This window comes from Rhamphochromis sp. 'chilingali' (assembly GCF_963969265.1).
Source record: "Rhamphochromis sp. 'chilingali' genome assembly, chromosome: 6".
Classification (NCBI taxonomy): Eukaryota; Metazoa; Chordata; class Actinopteri; order Cichliformes; family Cichlidae; genus Rhamphochromis; species Rhamphochromis sp. 'chilingali'.
The window spans coordinates 6,432,492-6,458,120 of record NC_137933.1 but is presented as its reverse complement, the minus strand read 5'-3'; the positions used below and the strand labels follow the sequence as shown (position 1 = coordinate 6,458,120).

Sequence of the window (25,629 nt, the reverse complement as noted above, 5' to 3'; positions counted from 1 at the left end):
GTATGTTTCTGCTTTTCTAGCCATGAAGATAAGCGAGCCCTCACATGGAAGATTCTGCCAAAGAAAGCTTGTAAAAACCTAATGAATGTGCTGAATAATCTCTACCAGCAGCTTGTTGATGGTGAGTGCTGAAGCGGTGGGGCAAATTATTGTAAAACTGCATCCAGTGTTGGCGTTTATTTAGTTCATTTCTGGATGTATTTATGGTAAAGATCACTTTCAATGATAATTAGGGTCTAACTAAGGTCTCCACATTGCACGCTCTTCTATTTTTATCATCTGTAGTCACTGATTGTGTTGCCTTTACAATTTGCTCTCCATTCACTTTCCTTTGTCCAGCTCTCCATTCAAATCTGAAAGCCAGCAATAATCCTATCAAAGCATAATCTCCTAATTATCCGTCTGCTCTGGTGTGGGGCTCACTGTATTGTTATCAACTTTTTGCGCGTTTGAGGAAGCATACCCACTGAGTGAACATGAAACCTGCTGCTTCTTGAGCTGTAGGAATCTGAATAATTTAATTTTCTAATTCAGTGAAGTTGAAAATCTAGCCAGTAACTGCCACAAGTGCTGAATATTGATATGCATGCCAGAGGTTGTAGTTGAGACATTTAACCCTGTTGGAAGTCTCTAAATAAGGATATCAACTAAGGATTAAAAAAATGTAATTATGTAATACTAATCCTCATTCACAGTAGGATTACTTACTGGAATACTGCAGCTGTGCACAAACCTTTCAACACATGCACTTAGATCAGAACCACTTCATCAAAATGCAAATGATGCAGCTGGCTCAGCTGAAAGTAGTGATTTACCCTTTATGTTGACATTAGCCTAAAGATCCTGATATGTGCTGTCAGCTGCTAAAATGCATTTTCCTCCTGCTTCAGGTCAGTACCGACCAGATGGGCTGCTGGAGCTGAGCATGAGCGATTCGTCAGAGTTGAGCTGTGGGAAGAGTCTCCACACACTGGAGCTAGAGATCCAGGAAGCCTTTCTGCGCTTCATGGCAGCAATTCTGAAGGGCTACCGCTCCTTCTTGCGCCCCATCACTCAAGCGCCTTCAGAGAAAGCCACAGACGCTAGCTCACTCTTTGACTTGCAAGGTATTAGGAATAATGTCAGTGTCCACATGTAGCTTGAACTCTCGACAGCTCTCCATGTGCAGAGGAAACAGACTGAATGAATTAGCTGGTGTCCTCACCCCACTGGCCTCTTCATATTCCTTACACAGAAACATGAAAAGTCTCAGAGGTACAGAACTGGGCAAAACAGAGTTTCTTTAATTCTAATCAGCTTGGAAGTCAATATTTGGTATGACCACCTTCATTCTTTAACATAGCCTGAACCTTATGGTACTTTTCTGCACTCACCACATTTTTTTAAACTTTCTATTTCCAATTTTCCATAGCAACAAAAATGTAACAAAAATATATCAGAAATATAAATGGAACAAATTGGGACACTATTCAAGAATCTTACAAATAAAGAGGTATAGACTGGATTAAATAACAGTCTTCAAGCCTTTGCTTGTAATTGTGCCATTTAGTCCAGTGTTGTGGAAAAAGATGTCCTTCGAGTCGTAGAAAGAAAGTTAGTCTCTCGATCAAGTGTATTTCTTCTATAATCTCTAGCACTTGCTCTGCTAATCCAATTCCTTGTTATGGCCTTTCTAGTTTCTGTCCTTTTTTGGTATCAAATCTCTGGGTAGCAGACCCAGTAGGAAGGTCTTGGGTTCCTTAGGGGTGGCATAAGCCATGATGTCATCCATTAACTTGAATATACTGTCCCATAATGGTGTCAATTGTGTACATGTCCAGAAGATATGAGAGTGATTGGTCTTTAAGTGACCACACTGTCTCCAATATTGTTGCTGATGCCGCTGAAATTTGTTAGTAATATGTGGAGTAATAAAGAATCTAATTAGACTTTTCCACCCAGATTCCCTAATTGGAACTAGTAGAAGTTTGTTGCGTGTTACACATTGTGAGCCAATCACTCTGACAATAGTGCACTAACCACATTTTACAGAAGGATTTATACACTTGCTGTCTTACCTGTCTCCTGACCGCTGACGTCCATAATGTTGACGATTTGAAACAGAAGCCAGCCTGAGCTCTTGGAGAAAATAATGCTGATACTATTATTTTAGTTTATTTCTGGAAAAAGTAAGAAAATTGTGTGACATATCCTGACAGATTAGCTCTATTAATTTTGTCAGATTTTTTTGGAGGGTGTGGGGAAGAAGATTTATTGTGTATTTCTCAATGCCTTCCCCATTGATTTTATTAGCATGGCTATTGGCTAATCTCAAGGATATTTAATGAGTTAGTGGAGACTTACTGAGTCATTTTAATTTGAGAATCTAGACCAACCAACAAGAGCCTTCTTAGAACTAAGAGCTCTAGGGAACTGACTTGACAATTGACCAACAGAGCTGAGGCTGTTAACATCCAATGTGGTGCGCAGAATCAAAAGTTAACTTTGCTCTACTTTTTCATCATTATCCAGTCCTAGTTGTACAGTCACAATGCATGATTAGTGCTAATGACGTTCTGAATATTTAAGCTAAGACCACATCATCTGTCGCACCTTCTTCTCGACAGCTGGCCTGCCTCAAGCACAGATGGCGTTGTTTAATACATGAGCTTTCGTAAGTGTCCATTTCCACCTCCGAGTAAATACACAGAGAAGCTGTTTGGGCAGGAAGGCTAGGCTTTGAGGAGATGCTCGGGTTGAAGGGTCGAGGCTGCTTGCAAACTGAAGGTTAGTCAGTTAACACTGCAGCTTCTGAGCTCCAGAGGGTTGTCATCCTGCCTGTGGGTCTGAGCCCATGAAAGCTGCTTTGCATCACAGTTGAAGTGAGTTGGGGTGATAAGCCTGCTCCACTGGAGAATAGCTGGAGCCAAGGCTGCGTCCTGTCTGAAATATGTGATACAGCAAACAGGAAAAGCTGCAGTATATTACATAATAACTCAAAGAAATATGTAACAGCTCGTACATCACATTTGAACTCCTGACCACTTTTTACTTAATATCCACAACAATAAAATATTACTAAGTATGTTAATATGTTGATATGAATCAACATCTGTGTCTATGACATTTTTACACACACGCTGCAGCTGTGTTCCTTTTTACTCTGATTTTTCAAATTTGCAAAGCAGATGGTAAATTTAAAAAAACAAACTTTTACTTCAGTTCAGGTTATTTTCTAAATAACAGATGAACACATACACAAGCACCACCTGCTAGTCAATCCATTTTCTTTAAAATGGTATCACCAAGCTCAGTGTGCTGATGGCACTCTGTTTTAGAGGTGTTCTAAAATATTCGTCTTTCTCTGATGAGCATTAATGAACTTTAATCCTTGCTCTTTTCCTGCTGCTTTTAAGACATTTCAACCTCCTTTTGTTCTCTACGGGCCTAACGTAATCCTGAACTAGAGAGCACTAAAGCCTTGTAGGCTGCTTGTTGATTTTATTTCAGCGTACTTACTGGTCAGAAGTTTTTCTAGTACAGACAAGGGGCATTTAGACATTTAGTATGTGGCGCTTTATTTCATAGAAATTATTTTATTATTTTGACGATACTACCTATTGTTTTCTTAATCCTTGTTTAATCATCCAGGTTAGGAAATCCCTTCAAAACTGATCAATGGTGAGTGGTTGTTGATCAATGGTCATGACAACTGACCTCACAGCCCACTGTTCACCAGTGGTGCTAGTTTCAGTCATTATGCAAATGTATGTGTATGAAAAAGTCACTCAGGTGAATGATGAAACATTTCTCCAACTGAAAACGCTACGTCCAGATGAAAAGAATAAACTTTTTTGGGTCTACCCTGTTGTTGTTTTGAAGTCATAACTCAGGTCAAAAATAACTGGACTGCATTTTTAAGGTCACTGGAAGAAATGTGAACTAAATAAACATAATTATTTGGCACTCAGATTGTCAGATCCAAAGTGCATTTCAGTGACAGCACAAAGCAAAAAAGCAAAAGTTTGAAATGCATTAAAGATTTTGTTGTTGTTTTTTTAAGTAATCGGTAAGTGGACTAATTTTTAAGGCCAATGTTTTAAAATGTAGTGAAGGACATAGAGAATGGTATCGTGAGGCTACCCTGAAACTGACCTGAACAGGCCCAAATTGCAAGTGGTCATGATTAAAATATTTATCAACTGCAGGAAGTGTTTGGCTTCCACATCCGTGCTGTGAGCCAGAAACCATCCATCCTATTCTGAGTCTCATAACAGCAGTGACTTATTACTCAGTGACTTATTAGAAGCTTTCAGCATCTATTATGGAAGTTTTTCACCACGTTGTTGCACATCCCGTATTGGCCATTACACTAACAACATTGTGGCTTGCATTATCCAAACCAAGACAAATGGATGCAGTATACATACAGCTTGTTCTAGAATAATGGGTTCTTTAACCACACACTCACACACCTTTTGAAGAAGTCTTTAAATTATTCTTGTGACTGCTCACCATTTTTCAGAAGTTAGAGTGAGATCTTCTATAAAGGTAAACCCACTGTAATCTCAAATCATCTTTCAGTTATTACACTGACATGTTAGATCTCGGCAAAGTAAGGTTACTACCATGTTTAATAACTCATCTATGTTTCTCCCCTCAGGGTTCTTGAAGAGCCGCGACCGCTCACACCAGAAGTTCTACTCCCTAATGACGAAGACCCAGATGTTCATCCGCTTTATCGAAGAGTGCTCCTTTGTCAGCGACAAAGACGCCAGCCTGGCCTTCTTTGACGACTGTGTGGATAAAGTGAGCTTTTTTATTTTATACAAGAGAATGCTATATCACATGCATACATATTCATTTTGATGCAGTAGAGGGGGGAAAAAAAGCCCTTTTCTTTTCTGGCATTTCTTTTCTCAGTGGACCCCCACTGTGTTCCACTTACAGTAGTGTTAGCAGATTTCCCTCTTCTCTGTGTCACTTCACTTGTCTTCAACCAAACCTTCTTGAGTTTCCCTTTCTCTCTTCCTTTCTGCCTCCACTTGTGAACAGCTTTACAATTCAGAGCGGGGTGCAGATAAAGGAGGCAAGGTAAGTCTATTTTTATTCTCACCTATCCTGAAACATTTTGTTTACAGATAGAGGAATTGTGCATGGTGTATGGTAAGCTTGGGTGGTCTTTACTTTTTCATACTCTTATTACTTCCTGATATTTCAACAGGGTTCATGGTGTGTGATGATGGTGTGTAAAAAAACAAAAAAAAAAACACCCCACAAAAAAACACCCCACAAAAAAACAACCAGCAAATGAAAAGAACCCCTAAAAGCTTAGATAGAAGTCATTGTAGCAATGGATTTGAGGAATTAGCAGACAGACAATTAACCTTTGCTGCCTTCACTGTCATCAGAAATAGGATTTAAAAAAAAAACTGCAGTAGATAACATTTGGCTCTGTAGCTATTCTAAATGGTATTACAGCTTATTGTGCAACATCATGTTCACTTTCCTGTCTTTCCAAAGAAAGAAGGCTGTTGGTGCTAGTACTGCCAACATTAGCCGCACTCTGGATAGTTTTTACTTTTTGACTAGTTGATGGTACAAGTTTTAATTTAAACTGATCAGGAAATTCTAGGGGCATGTCCAAATTGGACGTTTTAGCTTCTTTAGTGAAAAATTTCACAATGTATTGTTAAAGTAGAATATGTTTACTGTTTGGAATTGTATTTTAACAGCTCTCTGCGCTCACTTGAATGATACATCAGTAGCTACTGCTGCACTACAATGCATGCTCTCAATACAACAACTCCATACCAGTCTAATTGAGATCCATCAATGTAATGATGGTGCTTAAAATCGTAGCAGCCAGATCTCTAAATACCTCTACATACCCTGTGACTGAAATATGGCCCAAACCTACTACATGATACTCATAATGTAACCAAATTATTTTGAGTCATAATTGGAAACAGCTTTGTCTCAATGCTCTTAGAAAACCCTCCAGCCATACAGATATGATTTAAGCTTTCATGTTATCCCGCCCACGTATTCTTGTGTCATTTAAATTAGTTCCTTATGATCCAAGCTGTAGAGCCTTTTTACACATTCTCTATTTTTAATGAAAATTCTCCCACATCCACATTAAATTTGCTGCCACAGCAATTTGTCCCGAGATAGTGAATGCACCGTATCATGGAAAATCCATGTGTGCAGTTTTCTGCAAAGATTTCTTCCTTCAATTTTTCATGAGTCTAGTGAGTAAGGGTTTTTAGCGCTTCAGTGATTTCTGAAGCGCTAACAGAGCTTGAAGTTAGTTCTTTGCTCTTCCACTAGGCTCACATTTTTTTGTGTGACAGTGTAAAGACTCGGAGTTGCTCTCAGTCCATCTCCTTTTTTCCATTGGGAGCACTTTGAGTAGGTTGACCTCATGTGCTCATGGGGTGTGTCCCCGTATCAGACCATATTTGTGGTTCAGTTTTGTGTGTTTGCTGTTTTAAAGACTACCAAACCGCTTTGCTTCCTAAGTCGCATCTTTGGGTCACTGGTTTTTGCAGGTGACATTTATAACTGACTTTGAAATAGTCTTTGCTGTCCTTGCATTGTGTGTGTGTGTGCTCTGGCTGTAATTGAGACAAAATGGAAGTGAATACAGAGGCCAGGATCCACATCCTCCCCTCCCTGTTTTCCCAGACCTGCACTGGAGCCTGTGTTTCCTGATGCAGCCTGTGCGTCACTTCTACGGGCGATTAAATCCCTTAAACTGTCTCTGCACTGTGGCAATGTGGATGACGTTATCTACTCTCTAGGAGACAAAACGCAGTGCATCTCTCAGCCCACACACAGGAGTCCCATACATGAAGATAAGGTTAAAGTCTACACATCCCTGAGGGCAAGATGTTTGCTGTAGCAGCAAAACTAATTAAATCCAAAAGACAAAAACACTAGTAGTAATTATGCAAGAAAGATAATATCAAACAAAGAGTCATGGGATTCTATGCAGTATTACATGCAGTATTAAGACCTCGGTAACAGTAACTCTTTAAAAGGTATACACATTATTAAAGAAGCACTGCTCATGTAGAGATTGATAAATCAGTTTTTTCTAAATTTCTCATCTATTCATCACATTGAAACATTTGTCCATATGCCCTAATTAGACAGCTCTCCGTGAATTTGAAACTGTTCAGGGTTTTGGTAAAAACTAATGTTACTTTTTGAATGTGGAGTGTGTCTGCAAATACGTGCTCCCAGTAGTTTTTATAATACCCCGATTTCCTGCCACCTGAATGTTTTGTTTTATAGCTGGAAACAGTTCACAGCAGAATTTCAAAATATCCAAAATATGGACGGAAAGAACCTCTTGGGAGCATGGTGCCACATCGAAGTCACAGAGTGTTTATTTAAAGGAAGTTGTTTGACATTTTGGGAAAATACACTTCTTGGCTTTTCACAGAGTTAGTATAATTTGGATGTGAATTGGATAAGTACAAGTTCTGCTTTCTGGGTGGTGATATGTTTGGATAGCTGCTTGGCAGGGAACACTGATGCTCTGACTTGTATTGCTAATCATGGTTAGCCACATGGCTAATGCTAGCAGCATTGCTATTGTACAAAGCAATATAAAATCCTAAAAACCCTCTCCACTGGGTTTGTCGCTATACTCTTACCAAACTCTCTCATCTACATCTTACCTAAGGGGGTTTGTAGAAACCCTTGAAAAACTGACAGCTCCTGCTTTTACTCCTGTGTTTTAAAATGTGCCCATAGAAGCAGCACAGAAAATCATGTTGGCCTCTGATGTTCTTTAATGGACAAAAGAAGAATAATGAAAGCCTTCTTTAGACAGCACTAAGGAAGAGACACTCCCACACTCCACTGCTTTGACTGAGGTTGTTATCAAACTTTAATTACCATCTGAATAACTAGACTAAATTATGAACTTTAAGCAAGTGCTTCACCTCCCTTCTTTCCAGCTTGAAGAAAATCATTGCCTGTAGCGCCAAAGCCTGTCATTAAGCACTTCTCAATTTACGATGCTTCCCTCTGTGACACTGGGTGTTTTAAATCCACCATAAAGCTCAGACCCTCTGATTTAAGATTCACTTTGTCTTATCTGTCTGCCCTACCAGTATGGCTGTAGTAAAATCTTTGCACTAACTCCAAATGTCACTGATGAAAATGATAAATGAGGACCATTATGCTGTTGTTTCATTTGCCCACATAGATTTGTTTCTGGCCTCATTAATAAAAATCAGAACACCTTTTTTTCTCCATCAGTGGGCACCTATAATCTTTTATCATTCGATAAAGAGATACGGTTGTAGATATGGTCTTGGAAACTCAGCCTTACAATAACATAACACCAAATACTGAGTGTAGTCTCCTTGCTATGTATCTGAGCCAAACAGACTGACAGTGGGACAAACCGTTATGAGAGATTCTATAGAGCCAGTTTATACCTTAAGCTGACTTTGGCATGATATGCTCATCTTTCAATGTGTAAATCAAACTGATCATGGTCCTTGTATATTAATAAATCAGGTGGTCTTCCAAGGCTGAAGTATGCTATGAAAAAATTGTTCAAAGAAAAAGAAGGTAGTATATATGTAGATAGTGAATGCATTAACACAATCCCAAAATAATCAGATTTCATAGAAATGTTTTTTTGTATTCACTTTGAAATGGGGAATAACTTCAGCCAAATCAACTTGCCGCTTGCAACGATGCAGCTGCCTCAAGGCGAACATTAAGAATCGACAAATGACCTGTTTTTTCTGCCTCATCTTTTCTTACTTTAAACCATTTATGTCAGATAAATCCAGACACAGACCACAACAGATGTTGACTCTAAGTTCAGTTAACCCTGTAAGAGTTGTAAATTGAGTTGCAGTGTTACTGAATAGAAAGCTACTGAACTAACTGTTGTTCTAGGTGATGGCTTGCACAGAAAAGTTGTTCCAGTGTCCGTTGATATATATAAAGGAGGAGAGGGTGTTGACTGAGTTTATGTCCTTGTTGCGTGGGATGAGTGATCTTTACTCTGTATTTATTGAGCTTCTGCGCCCACAGCCCTCTGGGTTGTCTGTGCATCCATCTGTCCATTCTATTTTGCAAACACAATATTCAGTCCATATTATAAAGCTGCTACACAATATGGAATTGATATGGACTGAGTAACGTGTTAGGAATGAAAGGATGCCACATTGTTCGATAGAAATAGAAATGAACAAACTGCAGAGGGCTGAATTTAAGGATACCCCAAAAGTGAAAAATGATTCAGCAGGTTAGTCAATTTTGCTGATACTCAAAAGTATTGGGTATTGGGTCTGACAATGGGTCCAAGGATTTTACCCCAGTACTTAATGGCAGTCAGGTGCCATTGCATAGCCTGTAGAGGTCTGTGATTCCCTCCATGGATATGCCTCCCCAGAGCGTCACTGACCCATCACCTGAACTATGTTACAGACAACATATGTTCTCCACGGCTTCACTAGACCTTTTCACACCTGTCACATGTGCTCAGGCTCTCATCTTTGAAAAGCACAGGGCGCCAGTGGTAGACTTGGCAATTCTGGTATTCTATGACAAATGCCAGTTAGGTCAATGCTGGGCAGTGAGAACACTGGGTCCTTAGGCCACCCTTATGAACGTCATATCTGTTTCTGATTGTTTTCTCAGAAACATTCACATCACGTGCCTGCTGGAGGTCCCTTTTGTAGGACTCTGGGAGTGCTTATCCCGTTCCCTCATGCACTAAGGAGCAGATACTAGTCGTGCTGATGGGTTAAGGACCTCCTACGGCCCTGTCCAGCTCTCCTTGATTAACTGTCCCAGCACTGGAGTCTTGAGACTGTGCTGGGATAGGCAGCAAACCTTGGCAGGTATCGATGTGCCATGCTGGAGGAGTTAAACTGCCTGTGCAATCTCTGTAGGGTCCAGGTATCAGCTCATGATAGCTGTAGTGACACTGACCTCAGCCAAATGGAAAACAGTAAAAACACATGGAAAAGATGAGGAGGGAAAAAATGTCAGTGTTTAACTAGCTTCCAAGTTTTCAAACTTTCAAAGCATTGTTTACTTCAAAATCAGCTTTTTTGGCCAAGCAAGGAATTTGAGACTCTCAGTGGATTTGCTCACTAATACAACAGACATACAATTGAACAAGAACACCAATACTTAACAAAGTCACATTAAATCAGTTTTATTTTTGTATCCTTGTTATATTAAGACACACAAGGCTTCAAAATCTGTACTTTACATTACAACCTCTATCCCTTAGACTCTCAACTCAGTTGAAGAGCAGCTCCTTAATGGGCTAAAATGACATTGAATGTCATGAAATGAGGCATTTAAACCACTAACAGTAATTATAGTTATTTTTGAGTCCCTTCTGGTATGTTGTAATGATTATAACAACAATTCTGATGATACTTTCCACTCAGATGTCATATTGTGTTCTGCCATTAAACAGTTTGCTAATGAAACGTAAGTATAAAAATAATCCTTTAAAAAAGCAAGGAAAGGGAAGCAGTAAAATCTAGGTCACTCTTTGTCATCATTCCTCAGCTCTGACACTCATTCTGTAACAATCCTGCCAACAGAATCAGCTGTTTTGGAATAATACTGGGCAAAGATATGTTTGCTAAGACTTATTATAGGCCATAACATCAAGATCTATATGGAATTTCCGATCTGTCAGACGGGGTGCTTCATACTGCCTTCAGGTGTCATAGATGACAGGTCACAGTCTCACGACCTGCACACATTCCTTCATGTTTGTGTTTTCTTTTCTGCAGGTGGACAGCGACAGGCCGGAGGAGACCCGGCTTATAGAGATTGATGAATCCCAGCGTAGTGAGCACACAGTCTTCATCACGCCTCCAGAGCTGCCTCCTCTGCCCGAGGGAGAGGAGCATCCACTATGCTACAGGTACAAACTGTACTTATGGAAGTACAGTTACATTTCCAATGGAGGAATGGGGGTGCATAGATAGATAGATAGAATAGATGCAAATTAACTGGAAGAGACTTAAGGATTAAACGTGACGCTACCAGGAAGCCATTATCCTCTAGTACCACTGTACTCCAGAACTGCAATCTACCTGGAGTGTCCAGAATTACGAGATGTTCATTGCTCAAGGACATGACTGATGTAAGGAGGGCTGAAACACGATAACCACTGAACAAGACACACAAGTTAGAAATGTTAAGATTGGGCAAAGAAATATCTGAAGACACATTTTTCAAAGGCTGTATGGACAGATGAAACAAGAGTGACTCTTGATGGACCAGATAGATGGGATCATAACTCGATCACGAATGGTTAAAGGGTACTAAGAGTCAAAGTGGAGGAGGTGCACTGGTTTGGGCTGCTATTATCAAGGATGAGCTAGTTGCACCATTGAAGATGAACTTAAAATAAACTCCCAAACCTATTGCCAGGTCCTAAAGGATACTTTCTTCAAGCAGTGGTACAGAAAAAAGTTAGCAGCATTTAATAAGACTGTTGAGTACATATGATGGTGCATTGAACTGCATGAAAACAAGTACTCCAGCGCTTGGCTACCCAGTAAAGGTCTCAAAGATGATAATAATGACACAGCCCTCTTCCTTGTTAGCCCTTCTGAAGCTTAAGATTTACAAACAGGGAAGACAGTATACCTCTTTAAGCATTTGGCAGGTTGTGGCTGCTGCTGCACAAAAAAATTGACAGATTATGGATGAAAGGCTGATGGCAGTCATCTTTCATCCATAGGCTGACTGCCTATGTTATCTTTGCTAATTAAATGTGTTATCTTTCCTGTACAAAATGAAAATAAACAAGTACGACGGGAAAATTTGGGTTTTAAACAAAAGAGTGTGTAACATTTCCTTTGTTAAACATTCAGGTTTTTAGGTTTATTAACAATTTGGCTTGACTGAGAGGACTGGATTTGTTCCATAGTAAAATGAATCTTTCACTTGCCTAATAATTGTGCACATGGTGTATATAGTATTTTGTTCTAGTTTCATTCTGTGATGTCTGCATGTTTTTGTTTGCATGACATTTTTGAATAACAAAGTCGAATGTTGTGCACAAATGACGAGTAATATTTGTTTTAAATTTGGAAAGACATACAAATATGCTGCTGAGTACAATCCTCCGACTAGATGTCCTTCCTTGAGATGAACTGGAAATTCTCACAGCTAACAGCAGGGAAAAATCTGAACAATAGATTAAGTTTCAATTTGGTTAGTTCTTTCTTTTCAATAGCTGACTGAGGACCAGCAGGAGTTGAGCTGTCAAAGTGAGGACCAAGACTGAACTCTGCTGCTGGACCGTGTGGAGCTGAATATTTGTATTCTGCAGTCATGCCTCATTCTGAATAATTTATTATTTTTTTTCAGAAGCACTTAAGTTATGTCCCAATCATAATCCATAATGACCAGCAGTTTTCCACATTTTTTTATTAGCTCTCTTTGTAGACAATTACCAAAAAGGTTTTGTATTGATGTCACTCTAACCTTGGAAGCAACCATTCCCCACAGGGTGTTTAGGCTCCAGCCTGATGGATGCCAACCCACTTTGTATGCATGTAAATAACTGTGTGCCCTCTTTCACTAATGTGTGAATGTGTGTTTTTCATTAGGTATGATGGTTTCCCAGTGTTGAGTTTAGATCTGTTTGACCCCGTGGAGGGTCTGCAGACGCCCTCCTCCCGCCTCGCTGCCAGGCACAGCTGTCCCACCAGCCCTGCCCCCATGTTTAGACGCACCAAGCAGGTCAGCACAACAGAAACATGTTTTTTGTAACACTGCAATTTATGGGTTCATTTGGATTTTCATACTGATTTATTTATGCTTATAAATAAGGCAAAAATACATGCTGCTTTACCTACACGTCCAAACATGCTCCAAGAATCTCCAAAATTTTACAAGGCTGATAGCAAGTAAGACCATCAAAAAACATTTCCTTTTGTAGAGTCAGTATTTAAAGTTGATACTTGATAATTAAGCACACAGTACTGAACATCTTCAAGCAATCCACAGATTTAAAAAAGATGCAAGTAGAAGTTTTTGTCTTGTTGACATGGTTTCCTTGCAGCTTTTTCTGACATGAGACAGTAGCGTAGGTAATTTTCATTTGCCATTATCTCCTGTGTGAATTCGACATGTCCCCGAGACCGAATTATGCATAATTTCTGCTTCTATTTTTCATCCACAGGAGATCAAATCAGCCCAGAAGATTGCTAAAAAGTACTCATCCATTCCTCAGCTGTGGTCCAAGTGCCTGCTGCGTCACTGCTACGGCCTGTGGTTCATCTGCCTGCCAGCATACGTGAAGGTGTGCCACTCCAAGGTGCGAGCGCTTCGCACAGCCTACGACGTCCTCAGGAAGATGCAGGCGAAGAAGCTACAGCCCCCTGATGAGGTACATCAGCTGTTGCCCCAAATTACCTGCTAACTGTTGATCATAGACTGTGTATGAAACTTTGACAAAGCCTCCAGATCTAAATAGTGAAGCCAGTACGGAAGTGCCGTAAACATGGGATAGCTCAGTAGGTAGAGCGGTTGCCCCATGATCGGAAGGTCAGGGGTTCGAATCCCCTGAACGGCTACCCTGAGGTACCCTTGAGCAAGGTACCATCCCTACACGCTGCTCCCCGGGCGCTGCACTGGTGGCTGCCCACTGCTTCACTGAGTGAATGGGTCAAATGCAGAGAAGAATTTCCCCACGGGGATCAATAAAAGTGTACATCATTATTATTATTATTATTATTAACATGTATTTTCTCTAACTGTCGGGAAGGAAAGAAAAGTCTACACTTTTCTGATGAGTTTATAGACTCATTTGCTAGTTTTAGATCATGTGGAATACAGCATGAAGTTAATTTTTCATGTGATGGTACTCATGGCCTCTGTCAGTGCGCCCCAGGGTGGCTGTGGCTACAATGTAGCTTGTCATCACCAGTGTGTGAATGTGTATGTGAATGGGTGGATGACTGGTTGTGTAAAGCGCTTTGGGGTCCTTACGGACTAGAAAAGCGCTATACACATACAGGCCATTTACCATTTATTTACCATTAGTATAAAAAAAAAGATATCCTTGATTGCTCGATTGTGTGATTACAAAGTTGCCAGCCTCAGTTACACAGTCGTCCACTCCTCACTCATCACATCCAGTTTAAAAACAGTGGCAGATTTTGTTTACAGTCTTTTGATTCAAGATGTCCAAACACACTTGCACAGTCTGTTTTTCAGTCTGTAGTATTTCTGCCCAAACAATCCACATGCAGGTCTGCTACCGGGTTCTGATGCAGCTGTGTGGACAGTATGGGCAGCCTGTCCTGGCAGTGAGGGTCCTCTTTGAGATGAAGAAGGCTGGAGTCCACCCCAACGCCATAACGTATGGTTACTATAACAAGGTACAGTGGTACTGCTGATGATAATGAAGGCAGAACTTGTGTGAAATTAATCTATCAACAAATTTACACTTTGTTGTTTTAAAAATGGATAGGCTATGACTCTCACTGATATCAACTGCTCTGCGTTGTCTAACGGATCCACGTGAATGCTGGGACATGCAAACACTGTTGCTGTCCTCCCTGCTCCCCTGAGCTTGCCATCTGTTTTGTTCGCACATTATAAATAATCTGCTGATTTTACTGCAACTTTAACTAGTGCATGGACACACCAATGACAGCCAACTGGCAATTTATAGAGCGACTGTCAAATAAGAAACTTGTTTTTTGTCAGCAGTGATGGATAAATGTGCAGACTGAGGCAGAGTAATAAAAGTCTGGAGAATTGGTTACTGTAGAAATCAATCAGGTTACCGGCCACATTATGAAAAAAGTATTTGTTTTAGTAAATGTCATATTTAATATGACTGAAGGAATAAATAAAAGCAAAGATTAAGATGCAGAGAGGAAATGACCTCTGAGTGACCTCTGAAGCCCCAGATTGAATGCAGTTTCTCAAATTTGATCTTCTGGATAAACATAGCTTAGGAATTTGGATGATAATAAGGCATACTGATTGCAACCTTGTTGATTGTTTATTCATGATTCACAAGCAGTCGCATAAATAATTGCATTCAGATAATCACACTGCTGTGCTCATTGCACAGTCAGTAAAAATCATCTGTCTCTTGGTGGCACTCACAAAGCAGAGGCACTTCATTGTAGCAATGGCTACAATGGCAAACAGACACTCAGATTCAGATAAAAGAAAACATCGCTGACATTTGCGGCTTACCCCCAAGGTTGTGTGACACGGTGTGCGATCACCCGCAGGTGTCAGGATGAACCACATCCCTGTTATCACTGTAACCTGCCCCTGGTCTGCTGAACCAGGGAGTATAAAAGTAAATTGGCTGATGTGGGAGCAGACTGTCAAGAGGCAAGGCTGCAGTAAAGGTTACTAAGGGTAGTGTTTTGACACCTGAGAGGATCATATTTTCCCTTAGAAATAGATGGCCTGGAGGCAGGAGGTGGCAGAGTTGTACTCTGGCACAAGCTTTGTGTTCACAGTTACAGGTGGGTTTTCTTCCTCTTTTATGCTTCTGTAGGTGTTTGAAGTCCAAGTATGGGAATGAGAAATCTGCATAAGCATGCTTAAATATTAACTCTGCCCTTCATTCCCTATTAAATTCATATAGTTCCATATAAAAAAGTAAAAAAACAGCAGAACCTGAGGTGATCCATAGCTATAGAAAACTAAACTGAAAATAAAAAAATAAATACATTTAATTTAAATAAATGAAATACTTGAAGTTGCCCAGGGCAGGGGAGCATGCAATGATCTGTACCTACAGTGGGGCAAAAAAGTATTTAGTCAGCCACCGATTGTGCAAGTTCCCCCACTTAAAATGATGACAGAGGTCAGTAATTTGCACCAGAGGTACACTTCAACTGTGAGAGACAGAACGTGAAAAAAAAATCCATGAATCCACATGGTAGGATTTGTAAAGAATTTATTCGTAAATCTGGGTGGAAAATAAGTATTTGGTCAATAACAAAAATACAACTCAATACTTTGTAACATAACCTTTGTTGGCAATAACAGAGGTCAAACGTTTACTATAGGTCTTTACCAGGTTTGCACACACAGTAGCTGGTATTTTGGCCCATTCCTCCATGCAGATCTTCTCGAGAGCAGTGATGTTTTGGGGCTGTCGCCGAGCAACACGGACTTTCAACTCCCGCCACAGATTTTCTATGGGGTTGAGGTCTGGAGACTGGCTAGGCCACTCCAGGACTTTCAAATGCTTCTTACGGAGCCACTCCTTTGTTGCCCGGGCGGTGTGTTTTGGATCATTGTCATGTTGGAAGACCCAGCCTCGTTTCATCTTCAAAGTTCTCACTGATGGAAGGAGGTTTTGGCTCAAAATCTCACGATACATGGCCCCATTCATTCTGTCCTTAACACGGATCAGTCGTCCTGTCCCCTTGGCAGAAAAACAGCCCCATAGCATGATGTTTCCACCCCCATGCTTCACAGTAGGTATGGTGTTCTTGGGATGCAACTCAGTATTCTTCTTCCTCCAAACACGACGAGTTGAGTTTATACCAAAAAGTTCTACTTTGGTTTCATCTGACCACATGACATTCTCCCAATCCTCTGCTGTATCATCCATGTGCTCTCTGGCAAACTTCAGACGGGCCTGGACATGCACTGGCTTCAGCAGCGGAACACGTCTGGCACTGCGGGATTTGATTCCCTGCCGTTGTAGTGTGTTACTGATGGTGACCTTTGTTACTTTGGTCCCAGCTCTCTGCAGGTCATTCACCAGGTCCCCCCGTGTGGTTCTGGGATCTTTGCTCACCGTTCTCATAATCATTTTGACCCCACGGGATGAGATCTTGCGTGGAGCCCCAGATCGAGGGAGATTATCAGTGGTCTTGTACGTCTTCCATTTTCTGATGATTGCTCCCACAGTTGATTTTTTCACACCAAGCTGCTTGCCTATTGTAGATTCACTCTTCCCAGTCTGGTGCAGGTCTACAATACTTTTCCTGGTGTCCTTCGAAAGCTCTTTGGTCTTGGCCATGGCGGAGTTTGGAGTCTGACTGTTTGAGGCTGTGGACAGGTGTCTTTTATACAGATGATGAGTTCAAACAGGTGCCATTCATACAGGTAACGAGTGGGGGACAGAAAAGCTTCTTACAGAAGACGTTACAGGTCTGTGAGAGCCAGAGATTTTCCTTGTTTGAGGTGACCAAATACTTCTTTTCCACCCTGATTTACGAATAAATTCTTTACAAATCCTACCATGTGGATTCATGGATTTTTTTTTCACATTCTGTCTCTCACAGTTGAAGTGTACCTCTGGTGCAAATTACTGACCTCTGTCATCATTTTAAGTGGGGGAACTTGCACAATCGGTGGCTGACTAAATACTTTTTTGCCCCACTGTATGTCACATGTCAAAGAATAAATAAAGGATTTTCATTCAGCATAAATGCGACATTGCATGATCAGTGAGAAGAGCTTTGACATCACAGCAGCAAACTGAACAGGTTTTAATGTTTGCAGATTTTTGGCCTCGGTGGGTTAGACAAACCATACCAACTGTTCTCTGTCATCAGTGCTCTTTCATATGGATCTGTCTTTGCACTACACGAGGCTGGACTGGGTTCATAGTCAGACTGTTATATCAGAGTAAGAAGTCAGTCAATCTCATTTAAAACTAAATCTCATTTATCTTTTAATTATGTAAAATGGGATATTGTTTTCAGCCAGTTCAACTGTCAGTATGAAACTAGAACCAGCAGGTGATGAACTTTACAAACAGCTGCAGTGTTTTAATTAATGAGTTCCAGAGATGTTAGCAGAGGGATTTTCTTTTAGCCCTTGGCAGAAATGGGGTATCATTTCCACTTGCTCTTCTGTTTCTTTTAAACTAAGCCCAACTAAACGGTCTGCTGCCTGTAGCTTCACATTTACTGGAGCAATATGAGGGTCATATTCTTCCAACTACCCTCACGAAGCACAATTCACAAAATGTCAAGCTTTTTTTTTCATGTTGCTCAGGATATCATCATCGATGCCATTCAGTTCAGCCTAAAAAGTAGTTCTTCCTTGAATACAAAATGTGGTTCTTCTCTAGCCCTCTTGTCACTGCTGACAGCTCAGTAGTGCGACCTTATTTAATGAAATCTTCTGAACCTGCATACAAAAAACGACGGTGTGATAAACCCAGTTCTGTTCGGCTGCGTATCACTTTTCTTTATTATTATTGTTATTTTTCCAGGGAGCCCCCCCCCCAATCAGCCTGTTGAACGTGACTTGGTCACCAACAGCTGCAATTCTGCTCTTCTGATCTTGAGTGTGACTGTAGATCTAATACCAGTGCAGTTAATGCCTTTGATGAAATATTCATTCAAGATGGGTTTATATGGAACAGAGATCGGTCCTATTTCAGTTCAGTCACTTCAAAATATTCAGTCGAAATAAATTGAATCAAGTCGGACGCTCGTCAGACTTGTCACGCTCATTTAGGAGAAGAATATGAAAATATTTTATTTTTGAATTAATTTGGCAGCAAACATTTTTCTTTTCATGATATGATAGGAATCTGTTTCCCCTCCTGATGTCATCCTATCCTCACATCCGTCCTCATTTTCTTTGTCCTGCTCCTTGCCCAGGCGGTACTGGAGAGCACATGGCCCTCCAGCACCAGAGGAGGATACTTCCTGTGGATGAAGCTAAGAAATGTCATACTGGGCGTGGCGCAGTTCAAACGGGCACTACGACGACACGCACCCCTCACCCAGAGCCCTCTGTCAGGTAACTGTGATCAGTAACAGTCTGCATTCCTGAGAAAAGAAATGTCCCTTTTTCTCTTATTAGTCTGTCATCTTTAATGAAGAGAGTCAGAGTCCTTGACCTGACACGTCCCCTGGTGATTTGCATTCAGTCTTGGAATACTGTTACTCCACAAGATCTGGATGTAACTAATCAAATTTGGCAATAAAGCAGTAAGTGTAGCATTGCAGGCAGAGCAGATGACACACTGAGCATGCAGCTTGCAGCACAAGAGCCACAGACTGTCTCGTTAGCATTTTTTCCTGCTTAAATCTACTTATGATTTCAATGACAAACATGAACACACAACCAAACTCCAGGAAAAATGCACTGCTGATGTTGCTTTCCAGGCTTGATGGTTAATTAGTAGCTCAGGTGCAGTACATTAAAGAGGACTGCAACTAAAACTAATGATGTGTAATACTCACATGCCGCTGCAATGAGCCGAGAAGAAAAGGAGCACTACTGATTTTTCTTCTCATAATAATAAAAACATCAGCAGTACATGCAAAACATCTGACCGTAAGTTCAGTTGGACCTTCTGTAAGCCCAAGCAAACTTCCCTCACATTTTTCTATCAGACTTGCCCATCCATGAATGTCAAGCTCTGAAAACAAATTCTACCTGTCCACCATTCCTAAAATTAAATTTGCACCTATATTACAGTTGAAAGGTGAAACTCTAAAACACAGCTATCTCAGCATGCGATTGAACTCCCCTGCATGCCAGTGAACACCTGCACACTCACTGCATGCTAATCCCCAGCCTGCTAATCCCTGCTTTTTTAAGATACTGCCTGTTAGCAACGGGTGCATTGTGTTCTTCTCCACAGTTCAGTGCTGATTCAGTCTGAAAGAGCCAAAGGTTCCTGTGTGTTCCCATTTAACAAGCACACACTCATCCTTGCACAAGAAGCACACAAGCCACAATTGCACTATATCTTATTTATAGTACACAACAAATTTCCATTACATGTGCACTGTCAAACAACTCTTTAGTCTACGCTAATAGCTAATTAGAATGAATCAATTTTATGTGCAACAGCTGAGCCTGTCTTCCTTATAATTAACACAAAATTACTAGATATTATCCTGCTAATAAATTTACAGTTTAGGAAATTTGGGCAAATTGTATAACCCAAGTGAATTGTTACAACCACTGTTTTATATAATTGGATTTTCTTCAAAGGGCCCGTGTCTGTAACTACTCGTGTGCAGTTGCCAACCTCAAAGAAATGTCATGCGTTCAAGCATGAAAATGGGAATAGGACATGTGAGTGAATTGGCAGTTATATGCAGTCTGTTTGTGAAAAAAATCTGTTGCCGTCTACATACAAAGAAATTAGGGCTGGGTATCGTCACTGATTTCTAGAATCGATTCAATTCCAATTCACAGGGTCCCCAAGTGATTCGATCCACGATTCGATTTAATTCGATTCGATTCGATTCAATTCTATTTGAATCTGGGAAATTTTGACAGTCAGAAATATTATAATTCAGATCAGTACATTTACATATTTTTGTATCTATAAAAAGGAAGCTGACACACGCAAGACTTTATCAAAGGTGTGAGCATCACAGCAGATGCCTTTGTGTCAAAGTAGCTGAAGATAAAACACAGAAAAACATGAAGGTTTTCCTGGCCTGGGATTTTATAAAAATATTCTGCAGTACATCAAAAAACGAAAGAAAACCATTAATCAACACATGAACATTACCTCTGAAGTTACAGCGGTTTTATTAGCGACACGGCTAAGCGTTTTGCATAATTTTAAAAAGTTTAAATTTGTTCAGTATTGAACGGCAGAAATTAGGTTTTCTTTTCGGAAGTATATAAAACGAAAAAAAAAACCTCGGCCGACAGAGCTGTAAACAACGGTAGACTTGTGCGTAACAAGCAAGCAAATAATGAAGAAAACAGATTTTTAGACGGGAAACTGTTCTTGATACAGAGAGAGAGTGAGAGAGAGCTGTGCATCGTGGTCGAAGCAAAACAGTAAAAGTAAGAACGACAAACATCAAACATGACGATGTTTATGTGAAGCGTAGTTTGGATCTTCTTTTGCTGCTGGTTCGGTCAATATTGTTTGGAGAGACATCAAACTAACAGCTTTAGAATCAGCGCATAAAGGGCGAAAACACAAACCGTGGACCCGCAGACAGAAACAAACCCACCCCTAAAAGAAATTCCAATGAAGTACTTACATTCAGAGTTCAACCAGAACCTCACAGATTTGAAAGAGAAATTCCTCTAGTTGCTGCAGGACAGCATTTTTATTGCAAAATGATCGAGTGATCAGCAACCTTGCTTTTATATATGAAGCTAACCAGACTGCAACATGTTGGTAATCTGTCAGTTTTTACAAACTCAACAGCAGTTATTTGCAAAACTTTGCCAGTCTGCCTGAGACTGATTGCAGATTGTTTGGAGACAGGTTGCCTCCCACCAGGCAACCTGTGCAATCACCTTGCACTCATAAAGGGTCACCCAGATGTTGAGGGTCTTGCATGCTCAACCTCTGGACACCCTGCGGGTAGCTGCTACTACTTGGAATGAATCAATGAAAGAAACTCAGTGAAGCTCACCAGGCAGCCATGGATTTTTTTCTAGTCATGAGGAGGTTTCTGTCCTGTTTTTACTCTAGTGTGACTGAGCCATAAGTTAGACAGAAAATCAATTAAAAAATCTGATATAAATATACATAAAAACATGCAGAGGCTCATTTTCATAAACCATGACTCCTGTGTTATCAGTGGCACGCTATGTTACCTGATGTGTTACATTTTATGTAATAAAAGGCAGATTGACAATGTTAGTGCAGTGCTGACTTCGTGCTGATCAAAGAAGCATTACGTATTCACGTCATCAGCTTTGTTTTTAATCTAGTCCCAAAATGCTTTTCAAAAAAAAATATTTTGCTTTGAACTAAGTCAGAGTTGCTGGAGTGAGAGAAATGAAGACTTTTTCATGGAAGAGAGAAAGAACATTTCCTGAAACGTCATGGTCTGGCTCCTATGGGTACCATTCAGTGAGGCTTCCAATTGAGGACCTGTGTGGTGTCTGTCTGACAAATTAGAGACTCTGACATCATCTCACTCAGTTGTGAATCGAGGTCTTCTTTATTCTTTGGTCAGTCAGTTTGTGCTGTTCTGTGGAGGCCGTGGTGCTCGTGCTGTATGAAATCTGTTTACTACATCAACAAAACTTAATGTCTTTTAACAAAAATCCTGTTTCAAAGAAAAAAGTCATTTGGACATTTGAGAATATAAATGAACCCACAGAGGCAGATTTTTCCACACACTCATCTAGCTGTGCCAATACAGGGGTGATGGTTGCTCAAAATGGGCATCTGTACGCCTGCAAAGATACTCCAGTGTGATTTTAAGTAATCATTAATTTTCATTTAAAATATTTATGAGTTAATTTTCATGAAATGAAAACACGTTTTTCTTTCCACCCACAAAATAATTAATTTTCTATGCAATCCAAACTGGTGTAATTGATGTAAAAAGAGGTAAAAATAGAGCAGCTGTGTCTTGTTGAGCTTAAACGCCACCAGCCTCCTTTAACGCTTTGTTGTTTTTGGGCAGATGGCAGCGACCTGGACGCTGTGAGTCACGGCAGCCTGGATAGCTCTGCCGACACTAACCTGGTCGAGCAGGGCCCCTACGCCGCCGACTCCATCAAAGTAGACCCCACTGATGATAGATCTAGCACAGGTACACTTCAGATGGTTGCTGCGTGACTCCATCTTTCAATAGCAGCCATCTTATTCAACATCTTTTTCTTTTCTTTTTGTCACCCTTTCATCCTCCCTCCTCATTTGATCCACTCACCAACTCACTTACTCCTCATTTCCCTCTTCGATTTACACCTCCCTTCCTCCGCTTCCTGTTTTTCCTCCTGTTAATCCTTTTGTGCATCCATGATCGCCGCCTGGTTTTTGCGGCTGTGGTTTCTGCTCTGCTCTGTCCCTAACCTGCCTTCACTCTGGCCCTGCCTGTGTTGCCCTCGCATGCAGTCGGCTGTAGGGGCGGCAGCTTGGGCACCAGGGCCCCGGTGGCGCACTCACACGGTGGGGGCTTTGAGCTCAGAGAAGCCACCCTCCACCCAGGTAAACCCTCTCTCTCTCAGTCAGCCTTGTCTGATTCTGGTTGCGTTTGTCTGTGTTATCTATCTTAGCTGCTCTGCAACATTTTTTATTTTGCTCATCATTGTCATTGTCACTGTTACGTGTTACTGTTTCTTGCTCTCCTCCCTGTGACTTCCTCTCCTCTTTCTTTCCTCCACTGTGTCATTGCTCCATCCAGCACATCAAAGTCCACTTCTATTTCCTTGCTCATTTTTCCCACGAGTTTTACTCTCACTCTCACTACTGAGTGATTTGTCTTTGTCAATTATGGCGAGTAATTATCCAGAGATGCATTCTTTTTGATTACGGAAATCATTTTAATCATGGAGATGGCACCTCAGCAGGAAGCGTCGCCTCATGTGCATAAAGATTGAGAGTGAGACACAGCTCACAGCACAGCAGGTGGGAAGGACCTCCATGTGCAGCTAACTGGTTATTACTCTCCAGGATTTGGAGTTGTGTTACTCGCCGTCAGTTGCAAATTGTTCTATGCTGTATCACAGCTGAGCTGTGCAGCCTCATGGTTTATTTAGAGGTGATTGCCACAAAGGCTCGTGTGGAGGATGAAAGAGGAGAACGAATCAATCAGCTCGTTGCCTGAGGACCCCGAAAACTTTTAGAGACAGATGGAAGCGTGAGCCTCGAGCCGTAGCAGTCAGAATCATTAGCAGCTGTAAAAATGCAGTTTGTTTTTATATGGTAACTGTAGATCTCTGCGTGCCTCGGGGGGGATTCCTTTATCCAGTACAGCTTAGCTGTTTTTTCTGCCTTCTCCCAGCACTAACAATGTGCCAGGCAGAACTGAGAAGATAAAGAGAAGAAAATGGCTCACTGGTTCATTCTCTCATAGATGTTTCATGTATCTCTCTTCCTACAGTGTAAAGCTACAGTAGATTCCTGTCCATGTAAGATTTTAGTCCCATAGCGCAATGCAGTGTATAGTGTTGTTATCTAGCATACAACATGGAAGTAAAGGGCTTGGACCTCAACTTTGTTCTTGAATTGTCCCTCTGCTTACACTTTCCGTGTGTGTGATGTGTATTTCTGTGACTTTGTGCTTTACTAGGTAGATAATTAGATATTCAGATAATTCACTGCCTGTGTTTGTCCTTGTCTTTCACCCAAGTTGTACTCTTTTTTTTTTCCTTCTTTTTTTTAGGTGATCAGTCAGACTTGGGTTATAATTCCCTGTCAAAAGAGGAGGTGCGGAGAGGAGACCCCGCTGGCCAGGACTCTGCCCCTGACAAAGACGACAAGAAGGAGAGCGACTGCAGCTCCTGTCAGTATTCTGTCTGATCTGATGTCACCTGATATTCCTTTGCCTTTAACTGTGGGGAAAAAAAACCTAACTTGGCAGCATTGTAGCCACGAGGGATTTCCCTTTCCTCTGCCTTGATCTTTCTGTCTCCTCTAGAGATGATTCATTCCTTTTGGTTTCTCATGAACATCAAAGCTTTCAGTTGTTTGTTGTCCTGCAGTTAATTTTTTTTTAAAGAATGTTGGTGTGTTTTGTGCTGTGTGCATAAATTGTAATTGTTTTTCGTGTTTGTAGTGTCAGAGACAGAAAGTGCCAAGGGAAGCAAAGATTGCCTCCCTCAGCTTGACTTGGAGATGAGTTCTTCCTTCAGACCCCGTGGCATTGTTCGCAGCAGCTGTCCATTTGATGACTCAGCCTGTAAACCCAAGAGCTCCGCCAGCGCAGGTAGTTGCAAACTTTAGAGCTTAATGTCTGTGAAGGTTCTCAGTCATCGTAGTCTAAGGAGCTTGGAAAGAAAAGCGTCTGGACTTCTTTAAGTTGCTTGAAGACGTTTTACCTCTCATCCGAGAAGCTTCTTCAGCTCTAAGGGTCAAATGGTGGAGAGTCCCAGATTTAAACCCAGTTTCCCCCCAAAGAGGGACAAAGGAGGTCACTCTTTCGAGGATGCCAACATTCACATTTTGGACAGAGAGGACAGATGGTTTTAAAGAGGAGTGAAAGAAGCCATTTACGTCCACTGTGAGCGACCATCTTTGAACAGAGGCGGTGGTTTACGACACCAACTGTCTGCCATCTATAATCCAGTTTTGAGATCCCTTCCCAGACGCCTTAACGCCCACTCACATCCTGGGCCATCTGACCTCAGGAATTCGCATGATAAGGTGGGGCCAGGTTTCACAATGAACTCACCCGAAACCCTGGCTGATTGTGACCCACACCCGCTTTCACACTTTGGCTCATGTTATTAGGTAGAGGATCATCAGGGGGTCCTTTGTCCCTCTTTGGGGGGGATACTTGCACTGGGTTTAAATCTGGGACTCTCCACCATTTGACCCTTAGAACTGAAGAAGCTTCTCGGATGAGAGGCGAAACATCTTCAAGCAACTCAAAGAAGTCCAGACGCTTTTCTTTCCAAGCTCCTTAGACTTTAGAGCTTAATAGATTTTCTAATGTGGTACCTTAACTGTCTCTCTCTGCTGTAATTCACATTTCAAGGTTTTCTTTTTGGGATTTCCTCAATATAAACATAGGAGTGCCTTGGACAATTTACCCGTACTCATACTTTTATTTTGTGACAAACAGTTGAAATTATTTAGCTGTTTCAGTTCACAGCTTTATTTTTTGGGTGTTCCTTGTTGAAAGGCTCCTCTGTAGTTATAGTTGGTGTCTTTCCTCATGTGCACAAGCTGGACTGAGGCCATGATCTTTTCTCTAACATTGAAAATTAACAAGTCAAGTGATCTCACTTCCT

General features: G+C 41.1%; 1 protein-coding gene across 5 annotated transcripts in view; it reads left to right on the top strand.

Annotated features, from left to right (window-relative positions):
• LOC308398394 (C-myc promoter-binding protein-like) overlaps positions 1-25,629 on the top strand; it is a 93,739-nt gene that overhangs the window by 52,322 nt on the left and 15,788 nt on the right. For 2 of the 5 annotated variants that reach the window (XM_080884989.1, XM_080884990.1), the window contains 12 exons: positions 21-121; positions 891-1,106; positions 4,643-4,788; positions 5,035-5,073; positions 10,776-10,909; positions 12,609-12,741; positions 13,184-13,390; positions 14,256-14,384; positions 18,609-18,750; positions 22,359-22,487; positions 24,060-24,179; positions 24,453-24,602. In XM_080884989.1, coding sequence (XP_080741115.1) covers positions 21-121; positions 891-1,106; positions 4,643-4,788; positions 5,035-5,073; positions 10,776-10,909; positions 12,609-12,741; positions 13,184-13,390; positions 14,256-14,384; positions 18,609-18,750; positions 22,359-22,487; positions 24,060-24,179; positions 24,453-24,602 — 1,646 coding nt within the window. The remainder of the gene's footprint in view (positions 1-20; positions 122-890; positions 1,107-4,642; positions 4,789-5,034; positions 5,074-10,775; positions 10,910-12,608; positions 12,742-13,183; positions 13,391-14,255; positions 14,385-18,608; positions 18,751-22,358; positions 22,488-24,059; positions 24,180-24,452; positions 24,603-25,629) is intronic. The other 3 variants (XM_080884991.1, XM_080884992.1, XM_080884993.1) reach the window with 3 other exon arrangements.